General features: G+C 38.8%; 1 protein-coding gene across 2 annotated transcripts; it reads right to left on the minus strand.

Moving 5' to 3' along the window:
• Nucleotides 1-1,724: 1,724 nt before the first annotated feature.
• On the minus strand, nt 1,725-4,023 carry LOC116245710 (UDP-glucuronate 4-epimerase 1-like). Of its 2 annotated transcripts, none has more exons than XM_031617221.2 (2): nt 3,660-4,023; nt 1,725-3,522 (listed from the first exon to the last, which is right to left on the minus strand). In XM_031617221.2, the coding sequence occupies exon 2, from the start codon at nt 3,353-3,355 to the stop codon at nt 1,985-1,987; it is 1,371 nt and encodes a 456-aa protein (XP_031473081.1). In that variant the 5' UTR covers nt 3,356-3,522; nt 3,660-4,023; the 3' UTR covers nt 1,725-1,984. The 2 variants fall into 2 exon arrangements, with proteins under 2 accessions (XP_031473081.1, XP_031473082.1); XM_031617222.2 differs by having other exon boundaries at nt 3,656-4,023.
• Between the last annotated feature and the right edge of the window lie 8,433 nt (nt 4,024-12,456).

Here is a 12,456-nt window from a genome sequence, read left to right on the forward strand (position 1 = left end):
TATTGTATTACAATGTTTCATAATATATCCTAATCTCTGGAGCAGATTCATAAAATAGTAATAAACTGTTTTCATTACCAGATGGCCCTTTAAGGATTTAAAGATGGGGAAAGTGCACGCAGGAATCCGTGTGTGTGCTCCACCTGAGAGAGAAATCATGCTCGCACAAGCATTGGGCATCTGATTTCAGAAATCATTTTCAATCCCTGATCAGATAAAGGTTCGAGCTAAAGGCCCGAGAAAGCACATCAAAACCCGTTCATTGTTGCTGTCAAATAAAGAAAATGAGAAATATAACATAGATTTGCAGATTAAATGCATCCAAAGATTCGATGTGCTCCGCTGCTTATACAAAAGGACAATCATATGTTTTCAAGTTAATATTTTCAAGTTGGGCAACTGGCGGCATAGCTTGCCTTGGAAGGAAAGCAATCATGTTGCACTCTTCAGAGTTAGTATATATATTACCACTCAATTAGGTATCAGGAACAAACCAGGTTAATTGGTTAGGTAAATATGGTATAATATCTTCATTTCTCACATCCGCTTCATTTTTCACAGTGGCACGTCGATATGCAATAAACGGATTCCTTTCATTATAATGTTAGGTTTAGATAGATCAAGTATAAGATTTCAAAGGAGCGGCCTTTTTTAAAAAAAAAAAATCTCTGACATCAAAATTGGAGGATGAAAAGCCTTGGTTCTAGTATAGATGATTGATGAGAGTAACTTTTCTTCATTGTAACCACGTAACGGTCATATTTTTCAGAGACAAGCAAACATCTCTGCCCATCACGCACAAGACCGTCCAGAGATTCCAATATCTTTTGTCCGGTAGTTTACTACAGCTGTAAATTTTTTTGGTTTCTTGTTCTTTCACTGTTCCTCCCCTTCTGTTAATGATTATGACAAGGCAACTTGCTGCTTTCTTCTGCTTCAATATCACCAACAATGACAAAAGAAAAATGAAAACTAAAGACAAAGAATTCTTGCTGTAAAGGACTTTAACCCTTGGAACAGAAGAAAGAAAGCTGTAAAAACTGTTCGCTAATGAACGCAGAAGATGGCACCCTGGGGGAAAAAACAATGTATTATTGCAACAATAATTCCAATGGCTAGATATTTGAAACAACCAAATGTGTTCGATTGATACAAACAAAAAAGTGTGAGAATGAAAATTAGGAAAGAGTGAACAGAGGTAGCATGTCGTTGACATCACCTCATATCATATCACATCATATCAGTTTCATTAAGTTGGAGTATGCTCAAGACATTTCTTTCAAAGAAGACAATCTAACCACATGGAAATTGAAACATGGGACTGCTCATTCAGAGCAAGGGTGACCTAACTATCCAGCTATCTAATTTGATTTCACCAACTCAAAGCTCAGCCATAACCTGCTGTGGTCCATTCCAAATAATTTAGATGAAAAGGCAGGCAAAAAACTCACATGGGCTTGTACCTTCAAGTCACCTGCTACATGGACATTCCCCATGTCGTTGCGTTTGCAAACCATCCACCAAGGGACAACAATGATTACCTTGTAAGCAAAGATCTTTTATTCTCCATGAATAAAAAACAGAGTAAAGCAACAACAAAAAACTAAAGTTGGTGCTTCCCCCTTATTTCATGGCACCTCCTTCCATTTGACATGATGAAAGATTCCTTAGGAATAATAGTAGCAACAACAAGAAGAAGAACAAAGTTGAAAAGGAGAGAAAGAGAAAAAGAACCCGATACTCATGCTTTACAGGAAAACTATACAGAGTCTGCATAAGATGAACCTCCTATCACTGAGAAGTGCACACAAGAACCAAAAATCAAACAGGGAGATAGAACAGCAACTATTTGAACTAAACCAAGCGTATAAATCGAGAGAGAGAGCAAGACAAATTGAACCAATAAACAGGCGAAAAAGAAAGAAAAGGAAAAGCAAAGAATTTTTCTAATTCAATCAAGAATCCATATCCTCTTGCGATTTTGTTACTGTTTATTCTTGCCGCCACTCTTGCTCTTATATCCATAGTAGTCGAGGTACCAATTGACAAACTTCTTCAGGCCGGTCTGCAGATCAGTTGTAGGCCTGTAGCCAAGCTCTAGACTCGCAAGCGTTATGTTGGCATGTGTGAAAGGCACATCACCATTAGCAGGCATCTCCACCACGTTCCTCCTCGCCTTCACTCTCAGGTGGCGCTCCAGTATGTTCACCAAAGTGGGCACCCCAAGAGGCGACGTGTTCCCCAGATTGTATATCTTGTAATTGGCCTTCCCCTTCTTTTTCCCTCCGCTGCCCGTGCTCTTACCGGCCTTGTCCAGAGCCGCAATACACCCTCGGACAACATCATCAATGTAGGTGAAATCCCGGGAGAGTTGCTGGCGATCCTTCCTCTGATAGACCACAACTTCCTTCCCCTGCAGAATGTTGCGGGTGAAGAAGAAGTAGGCCATGTCTGGCCTGCCCCAGGGGCCGTATACAGTGAAGAACCGAAGGCCGGTGATGGATAAACCGTAGATATGGTTATAAACATGAGTGATTTCCTCGCCAGCCTTCTTCGTCGCTGCATAGAGACTTGCAGGTTGATCGGTTCGATCAGATTCAGAGAAGGGGACCTTCACGTTGAGCCCGTAGACAGAACTGGATGATGCCCAGACGAAGGCCGGTTGGGGATTCGCAGATTTGGCGGCCTCCAAGAGCGCGACCAGCCCAGCGACGTTGCTTCTAACGTAGGAAGATGGGTTTTCAATCGCGTAGCGAACGCCCGCCTGCGCGGCAAGGTGCATTACATGGGTGAAAGGAACGAGTTCGAAGAGCTTGGCGAGGAGGTGGGCGTCGTTGATGTCGCCATCGACGACGAAGACGCCGTGCTTGTTGAGCAAGGTCTCGCGTGCACGCTTGAGCGAGGGGTCGTAATAGTCATTAAAGTTGTCGAGGCCGACGAGGCCGTCGCCCCGCTTCTTGAGGGCGAGGGAAACATGGGTGCCGATGAATCCGGCGCCGCCGGTAACCAGAACGATCAAGCCGTCGCTCCGCTTCCGGTGGCACGATTTTCTCACCTGCTTCTCCCAAAGAGGGCCGCCCCAAGAGGAAGATTGGATCAGCAGAGCCTGTCTTTTCGTCGGGACATTTACCGGGTTGTTGGCGGGGCCATTGTGGGTGGGGGAGAAGTGGAGGAAGGCTTCCTTGGTTAGGACAAAGAGCATTGCGAAGACGAAGAAGAAGAGGAACCAGAAAATGCAAGGCGAGGAACAAGACGTGACCAACCGAGTGAATTGACGAAAGAGGCCGTGATGCGTCCGGTCGATCTTCACCTTCCCCGGTGTGGAGGGGAAATTATCCTGCGAGGACGGAGGCATCTCTCCCTGTCTCCCGCTGCAAGGTCAATCTCGTTGGGGATGGAGATGGTCGTAGTAATGATGTCTCCTCCACTCCCCAGTTTCTGGTTTAGGCTGAAACCCCCATCCTTCCCGTCGGACTAGTGCCGCCACCAACGAAAAATCCGATCGATGCCCACTTCTCAGATCTGTGAAGGAAGCAAAACCCATTTCAGGTTTCTCATCTAAACCCCAATTACAACGGTGGTCGTCAACAGAGAGATGTAGACAAAAAGAGAAGGGGAGAGTGAGGGGGAGGGTAAGAGAGAGAGAGAAACTCACTGACTTGTTCTCTTCCTTCTGAGTTATCGAGTTTTGACGGTTATGATTTTCATGGAGGACCAGAGCGGCGGTTTTCTCTGCGAAGAATCGAACTGCATTAATTGATAAGAGAATCAGAGCAGATATGCACAAGGCCCAGATGAATGCCCTTCGCAGTCCATGGAGGGAAGCGTCCTCTCTCTCTCTCTCTCTCTCTCGTTCTTCCTGCAGACTGTGAGGGAGGACAATGAGTCCAAAATAACGAGTTTCCTGTTTCTGCGTCTCTGCTTCAGATCTCTCTTTCCCTCCCCGTCTTTGGTTTCACGGTTTTATTTGATGGGTAGAACAGAGACGATTCGTTGCTTCTACCAGACGAGTCTCGTGGGACCCGTCCTCCCCCTCTCTCTCTCTCGACGCCCATCCACGTCTCTCGGCATTCAAAATTTTAACCGAAGTCTTCTGGTTCAAAAACAACTTAAAGAATTGTTTAAACTTTAATGGACAGCACAGAAGGGATCATTAAGACATTAACAGAAGCTAAACACCAAACACCAAGATCGATCTGTTTCTCTATTTCTCCTTGAAAACCGTAAAACTGGTGATTCATCAGAAACGATATTATTGGTAACCACGTGGTGAGATGCGGCCTACATGTTGGTCCTTTTTTTAAAGCTTCAAGACCAGGAACTGATTCGAAGGGGATTGCTTTCTTCTTCTTCTGATTTTCCTGTTAAAAATGTGCAGTGTGGTCATCAGACCAGATTGGCTTAAACAAAGACAAATTAACCCGAAAAGGAAGAAGTTCTCAAATTCACACATTCATGGAGTCCACGGAAAACCAACACGGCTGACTTTTGACAGATAGAATGCTGCGTGCGTCTGTTCGCCTGTCTACAAGTGGGAGTTCCTCCATTTTTACTGATACCCCTTTGCTTTCTCTGAAGTTTCACCGTGACGGCGCCGTTTTTGAGGAAATAAGATCCATCGATCGACTGAATTTTGGGCCGCCGAGAACGCCACCACTTATCAAACAAGCTTATTTACTTGACCTCGAAACCTTGTGGGAAGTTTTGGATGACAGTCTTAAGTGAGTTTTGGAGCTAAAATTATGTTTTATCTTACCGCGTAAAGTGTGTTTAGGTAATAGTTAAATAAATCTAATTTTGAGAAAAGGACGTTTTCAAAGTAACTCGTTCTGGCAAATGGAATCGCATATAATTCTTTCATAAATATGAGAAAAAAAATAAAACAAATTTATGAAACACCTTAAAAAGAATATAGAACAATTACAAACTGTTTCATTGCCAAACAATCTCTAAGTTTTTCAAAAAAAAAAAAAAAAAGTGGTTCTAATTTTCATAAAGCCCTTTTGATTCAAATCTGGGGTTGGTTTGATAAGAGAATATATATATGAGAAGTCCGGACAATATGTGGCCGTTATTGCTATATGAATTTGCTCAAAGATTGAGAAATATTATCTGATATGAATTTAATTTTTAGGGTAGATTTATGAAACAATATTACAGTTGCCAAACGACATATATGTATTCGGACGGAGAACATATTGTTCGTCTTATCAAACACCCTTTAGGAGTTGATTATCTGTCCTAGAAGACAGGTCTTAAAAGGTTAAGGACCTAACTCATTTTCTCAATTTACTATGGTCATGCACATCAGCATATGAGAAGTCAATGATGGTATGCTACATCAAAACAGGGTCAAGGTTTGTTTTTCTCTATATATTTGCATGTATCCGTATTTTTAAATGCACAGTAGAGAAGGCATTGCATTTTATGAATTTTTTACTCCTTTTTCAGGATAAAAGGTGAGAAAAATGCAAGATAAGGGGAAATTTAGCTCTATTATGTATGTTTGTAGCAGTGGCGGAGCCGGAAATTTCTGGCTAAGAGGCATTGTAAGTTTAAATTTCAGAATTTAAGGGGCGTTTATATGTAAAAAATTTAAAATTAATGAAATTTGTATATATAAATCATTTAATCACTGTTTTAGAGTCCACAAGGTTCTACATTTGATCTCCACTTTCCCTGATCTTTTGAAATGCAACTTGGTAAAAATGGAGATCTCAAATGCAAGTCAGGCTTGAGATCCTTACTTTGATAAATGTGAATCTTTTGCAATAATAGTAAAGTCATGTCACACCCAATCCATAGATTTTGAAATTTGGACTTTTGAATGGATCTGGGGTTGCCAATGGATCTAATTTAGACTAAATATTCCATTAAACTGATTCAAAAAGAATTTAATACTATATTAAAAAATTGGATTAGATTTGGATTTAAAAAATGATTTGGATACCATTCAAGGCCCCGGTCCTCCTCTTTACTTTTGAAGAGCAAATCAATTGATTTGTTTATTTCCTAAGGAGTTCTTCATCACTACGAAGCATTAAAATCTCCAAATAAAGAGTTAAATTAAGAAATCCTATGTGGACAAAATAAAAACTTATATTACTAATTAATGAAACATCAAAAAAGTCCAGACAAAGAATCTTAAACTGCTACTTGTAAAGAAAATCAAACATAACGAATCGGTTAAGTACCGATTCAATTAGAATCGTTTGATTCATGCCAACCGAGGCGGATTCAGATGACACTACTCAGGAAGAAAAATCATAGAAAATTAAAATAAATTTAAAACTGTTACGGTCCTTGAAGTGTGTAAGGATTGTGAGCAAAATCTTTTGCTTGATCGTTTCAACAATTTATTTTAATATAACGTATGAGAATCGAGAGCATAAAGTTGGTAGAAGAGACACGATGTAGAGATATAGTTGTCCCGCACATGATTTGAAATAAAGAAACAAAGGATGGTAAAACTCAAATTCAAACACGCTAAAAGAAGTTTCATGGCAGCATTTGACATGGAAAAATATCATGCAACCGACGTTTGATTGGTCTTCTCGATAAAAAGTCCCACTGCAGATGACGTCACAGTAAGGGAAATTGTCCACAAATTTATCAGGATAAAAAGTCATCAAAAAAGTCAGACTACATTTTTTAAGAGAAGTAAGCATAAGTTTATTTTATTTTCATAATCATAAGCTTGACCGAAAGGGCAATATATATGTCATCATGTTTGCTAAGAAAATATAAATGTGACAGCCGACAAGTCAGATTTATGACTTCCGGGACATAATATGGTAAAAGTTTGCATAATCCCATCTTGCCAATGAAAAGGCAAAGTACTAATATTACGATTAGTTTGGGACATCTAAAACATACCAGAACGACATATGAAAAACTCGTAAAAATGATGAAATCCATATGGTATAGGACGACTATATTTGGTGCTTTTAGTGAGAGAGTTCATGGCATATTTAGTCATGAATTTTAAATATTTAGACATCATCGATGCTCGATACATTTCATTTCATAGACATAAGATGGGTTTCTCAGTTCTTCTTCTCTCTCTAAAACACATCAATTTAAGAGAGAGAATATGAGAGAGAAAAAGAGAGGGAAAAAAAACCCAACCAACCATTTTCAAAATGAGGCTGATTAGTCACATTTCTTGTATGTGAACCAAGTTGGATTAAAATAAGATGTCCCCAAGAAATGACGGAGAGCTTCCGCTTTCACTCAAGCAGTCGGATTAACCTGAACCACCAGCACCCATAGTTGGAGATCCATGGTAAAAATGCAAGCTGTGGGCTTGGAGATGTGGGTTCCCTTTCCCAAGAAAGAAGAAGAAGAAGAAGAGAATTAATCCCGGCTTTAATGGCTTTTTAACACAGGAGAGAGTACAAGTTGCAGGCAAGTGTAGTACAGAGAGAGAGAGCTTCCAAAAGAATCCAATGTTATAAATTTTTAAATTCTTGTGAGGCAGCCACCTAATAATTGAATGTTGGAAGATGACATATTGGCTTACGTCTTCCGTCATCATCCCCACTTAATGATGAAAATGTCCATGTTTAATGAAAAAAAAGAAACTTTTTTTTTTAAATTAAAAAAAAGTGAAAAGACTCAAAAAGATATTCCTTATTTTATAATTTCACCAATGTCCCCCTTTTTATCCTTTTGAAATTAATTAAAAAAAAAAACTAATTTAAAAACAGCTCACCATTAGAGTAACACGCAAGGTGGGGGTGAGGGTGAGTGTTAAATGAACAGAAAGATATAATGAATTTTTAAGGAAATCTATATGTAGTGCTTGATTTGTTTGCGCATATATATATATATATATATATATATATATATATATATATATATATATATATATATATATATATATATATATATATATAAAGAGAGAGAGAGAAAGAGCTGATAAAATGAAAATGTATATCAAAATTTAAAGACAAGAAGTCTCCTAGATACAGTAACAAACCACAAGACAAAGACAAAAGAGAAAATATACAAAACGACATACAGAAAAAACAAAATAAGAGAGGTGGAAAGACAAACGGCAACATCACCCAACTGTAGAAGAGAACGACGCCGCAGCTAAATGGCAAAATGAACATCACCCTACACAAGACGAGTTATAGACTCCGACGAAAAGAATGTGCCCTTAAAGACCATGTTGTTGCGCTTCTCTTAAATGCATCACCAAGCTGAAATGAGCTACAACCTCCAAACACGACTAAAAAGTATAGTTTTTTTAGTCAATGTGATGTAAAATGAAAAAGAAATATATGTGAAAATGATATTAACAGCATTCTTTATTCTAAAGTTCTGACACACTTTTTTTCCACTTCATTAAGGAGATGAATATAGAACGCCATTTTAGAGAAAATGGCGGGTCGGATAATATATATTACTATCATAGAACGTCCGGGCACATAAATATTCAGACACATTGAATTGGCAGTTCCGTACCTGTTAGCTACTGCCCAGGCAGATCTGAAAACGGCAGAATACAAGCACGGCTTCATGGTAAAGTTTTAAAGATTATTATTATTATTATCATTAAGGTAATTTTACACTACAAATGGTTCATTAACTTGATAAAATATCAAATAAAATTTTAACTCATAACCATTAGTCCGGCTACCAATTCGTACTGAATAAAATATTATTGTACTTTTTTATTAATTTTTTTTTTACAGATTTTTCCCGCTCTTTGTTTATCTTAATGAATTTTTTGGGTTTATTTACATCTGGTTAGGAGGATCAGTGAATTAATTAATCGACTGATTCACTCACCTCGATCTGCCAATTCACCCAATGGGCAGCCCGCGGATTCAGTTCAGCTTCCTATACTCACTCCATCAGTTCTGGGTTTACGACCTTTTTCTAATTAGCCAGATTAGTTTTCTACCAGTTTTTGTTAGGGATGTTCAATTAAGAACGTCAATGTATCTCATTTGGATCGGATATTTTGACCCAACCCTTCCAAAAAAAAATAGATATGAATAAAATTTAATATCTTATTAAGAAATCAGATTGGAATTGAATGTAAGAAATGACATCCGATCAAATTTGATTTTGAATATACATAAACATCAGACCGGATTTGGAAAAAAAAAGAGATATTCAGGCTGAAATGGTTTTTTTTTCAGTCGTTTTTATTCTATGATGTCAGTCCAAATATTGTTTAAAAAACGTAAGTGGAATCCATCTAGAATAGCTAGAAAACCTAGCCACTAGTTACGGTTGGTTCGGTTCACCCCTAACTCGGCTGACTTGGTCCGACTCGTCCTCGACTCGGCCCTGACTCATCCTGACTTGCCAAATTCAAGTTATTTTTAAACTCAACTGAGTCGGCGAGTCAACTCAATGACCTAATGACCCAGTCATCAGTCGATCCGAGTCAGAGAGACCGGTTTGCCGACTATGTTCTTACCTGTTCTCTTCGCCAAAAGAAACTTTTCTCCATGAGCCACGTTCTAAAATTTGCTGATTGCATCATCTTATTTAAAAAGTTCTCCCTAAGATCTTGATTTGTCTAATGTCCTAATAATCCGTCCAAAACCTTTTGTCTCAATCTTAGTTGAATAATCCCCAACAAACCTTTGTCTCGTATGTTTGTTGGGTTCCAAACTTTCCACAATATGAGAGAAATTTCTGCGACCTTTAGCAACCACATGAGAACCGGGCAATTTCAAAGATACTGAAAATATAAATGCAAAGTAGGTGACGAAAGTGAGGTACTAATCTCACTTTATTTATTTATTTATTTTTATATGAGAAAGGCATATAATGCGTCCGTGGCCAGACAATGTGAAACCCCGACGCTACCACTGTGTCGCTGCTTCCTTGGCTTATACACGTTGCGACCAGAGAAAGCGACTGAATTTCCAGCTGCTGGCGCCCACTTCACCACCTGAATAGTGAATATCAGCAGTTTATATGTTATGTTTCTTCATGGAGACCAATCATGATGAAAGCCAAAATGACTAAAATACCCTTGTCGCTAAAATGGAGGACCTCCTCCTATAAGGATTGGAGTGGAACCAAAGAATGCTATATATATATATATATATATATATATATATATATATATATAGAGAGAGAGAGAGAGAGAGAGAGAGAAACAAGGTAGCTGCTATACCTTCATATGGTAGATCTATATAGGTTATTTAGCCCATGAATTTTTAAGAAGATCAGACATTACACATTAGAGCCCAAAAATGTAGTTCAAAGGAGGATGGAGAAAAAATAGGAAGACAAAATGAATTTCCTTAAACCACAACCCTTTTCAAAGGGTATTTCAGACACTTAAAAAGTAGTTTGATTTTTAGATTTAAAACTTTTGATGCCCGTCGTATCGACAGCCTAAAAATTATTCCCATAAAGTCTTGGATATAAATATATGTGAGTGTTGCAACCAGGCCGTTTATCTATGTGAAATGAGTTGCACCTGACATGGATACCGACAACGTTGGGTTTATATACGTTTTCATTGGAACTGCAGTTAACATGGACGACCATGGCGACTGGCCTGGATGATTCAGACCCGGGCTATGAATCTGAGTAAAGTGTAGGCATTGGATCTGCGTCCAAGCCCAAATGAAGCATACCATTAAGCAAAACTGCAGCGGGCTCCATGAACACAACTTAATCCAAACTTTCTCCTTAAGACCATGAAAGTAATAATCTTTATAATAAAAAAAGTTGATCTTATTTAGCAATTTTAGGGCAGATTCATGAAACTCGGTAACATAGTGCTTTATGAATTTAGCCAAATTTTAGGACAGAACCATTGGATAGTAACAATCTGTTATGAGTGTCGAACACCGCATTCCAAATATTGAAGCACGACGACCAATCATTAACAACTAGTTGTCTTTGGTGTAACGCCCCAAATGTTTAGTCTCGTATCGAATATTGTGAGGAATCTTCAAGGGTTTATAAAAGAGGTCATTAATGAGATGATTGTTCTGGTTCCTAACCTTTCTAAAGTTGGAGCCCAAACTGCTAGGGGGCTGGTTGAGATCCGCCGATCCAGGGGCTCGAGCACAGGAATGGGTCAGGTTGTTACAGTGGTATCAGAGCAGTTGCAACACTCTAACTTGAGGTCTCACATGCGCGGACGCGTGTGCCTTAAGGGGGTGGATTGTAATGCCCCAAATGTTTAGCCTCGTATCGAAGATTGTGAAGAATCTTTTAGGGTTTATAAAGGGGGTCATTAATGAGATGATTATTCTAGTTCCTATCCTTTATAGAGTTGGAGCCAAAACTACTAGGGGGTGGTTGAGATCCGCCGAACTAGGGGCTCCAACCCAGGAGTGGGTCAGGTTATAACACTTGGAACACATATTCCTACAAAACAAGTTCAAAAGATGCTATATTCTTGCTATTTGACTGACATTTGAGCATCTTTCCCGTGTGTCAAGGCATTAAGGTGCAAGGTGTTGCGCATGTTGCCATAGTAGTTGTGAGCATTTCCATTGTCATCTTCATCCCTTCCATTGAAGCAAATATTATGTACAAAAAACAGAGAAACGAAAAAGTTTGTGTTGTTCTCCCTTAGTTGACGGAGGCTGTAAGCCGAACCACGTACAAAACTTTGTTCTCTTGTCTGTTTTATGTGTGGGAGTGAGTTTCATCATAGATAGCCCTGTTGAATATTGGAGGAAGAAAGGGACGAGAGAGAGAGAGAGAAAAAATAAACACTTTCTTTCTTATTCACCTGACCTTAATCTCATATTAAAAGAGATTAGAGTTGGCAACAAAACAATTACAAAATCAGTTCACTAAATAAAAGAAAATATTTAAAGAACTACTATTCAACTTTCTAATATTACAGAAACACTCTTTAAGACTCCCCCTCAAGCTGGAGCATAGATATCAATCATGCTCAGCTTGTTACAACCTCTCAGGAAATCGCCTATGGGAAGAGTCTTGGTGTTTGATCTTCAAAGGAGACATGAATAGTGCTAATAATTCTTTCTTGAACTAAATCCCGAACATAGTGGTAATCCACTTCAATATGTTTTGTCCTCTCATGAAAAACATAATTGTTAGCAATATAGGTAGCTGCCTTGTTGTCACAATACATTTTTATTAGGAGATTCACTGAAACACCCAACTCTAAAAGTAATGATCTGACCCATGACATTTCAGCCGCAATTTGAGTCGTAGCCCTATATTTCGACTCAGCACTAGATCGATCCACCACATTCTGCTTCTTGCTCCTCCAAGAAATCAGCATCACTATATGCTTCAATGTCAACACTTTCTCCCTTTTTAAACCATAACCCCTTTCTTAGGGTTGATTTCAGGTATCTGACAACCATTAGAGTAGTGTTCCAATGAACTTTTCTAGGTTTTTGCCATGAATTAACTTAGTTTATTCACAGCGAAGCTAATGTCAGGGCGAATGACAGTTAAATAGCAGTTTTCCTATTAGAGATCTGT

Source organism: Nymphaea colorata, chromosome 1 (genome assembly GCF_008831285.2).
Source record: "Nymphaea colorata isolate Beijing-Zhang1983 chromosome 1, ASM883128v2, whole genome shotgun sequence".
NCBI classification, from domain to species: Eukaryota; Viridiplantae; Streptophyta; class Magnoliopsida; order Nymphaeales; family Nymphaeaceae; genus Nymphaea; species Nymphaea colorata.

Excerpts from the sequence above, each read along its gene's own strand:
- LOC116245710 (XM_031617221.2), bottom strand. The coding sequence starts at position 3,355 with ATGCCTCCGTCCTCGCAGGATAATTTCCCCTCCACACCGGGGAAGGTG.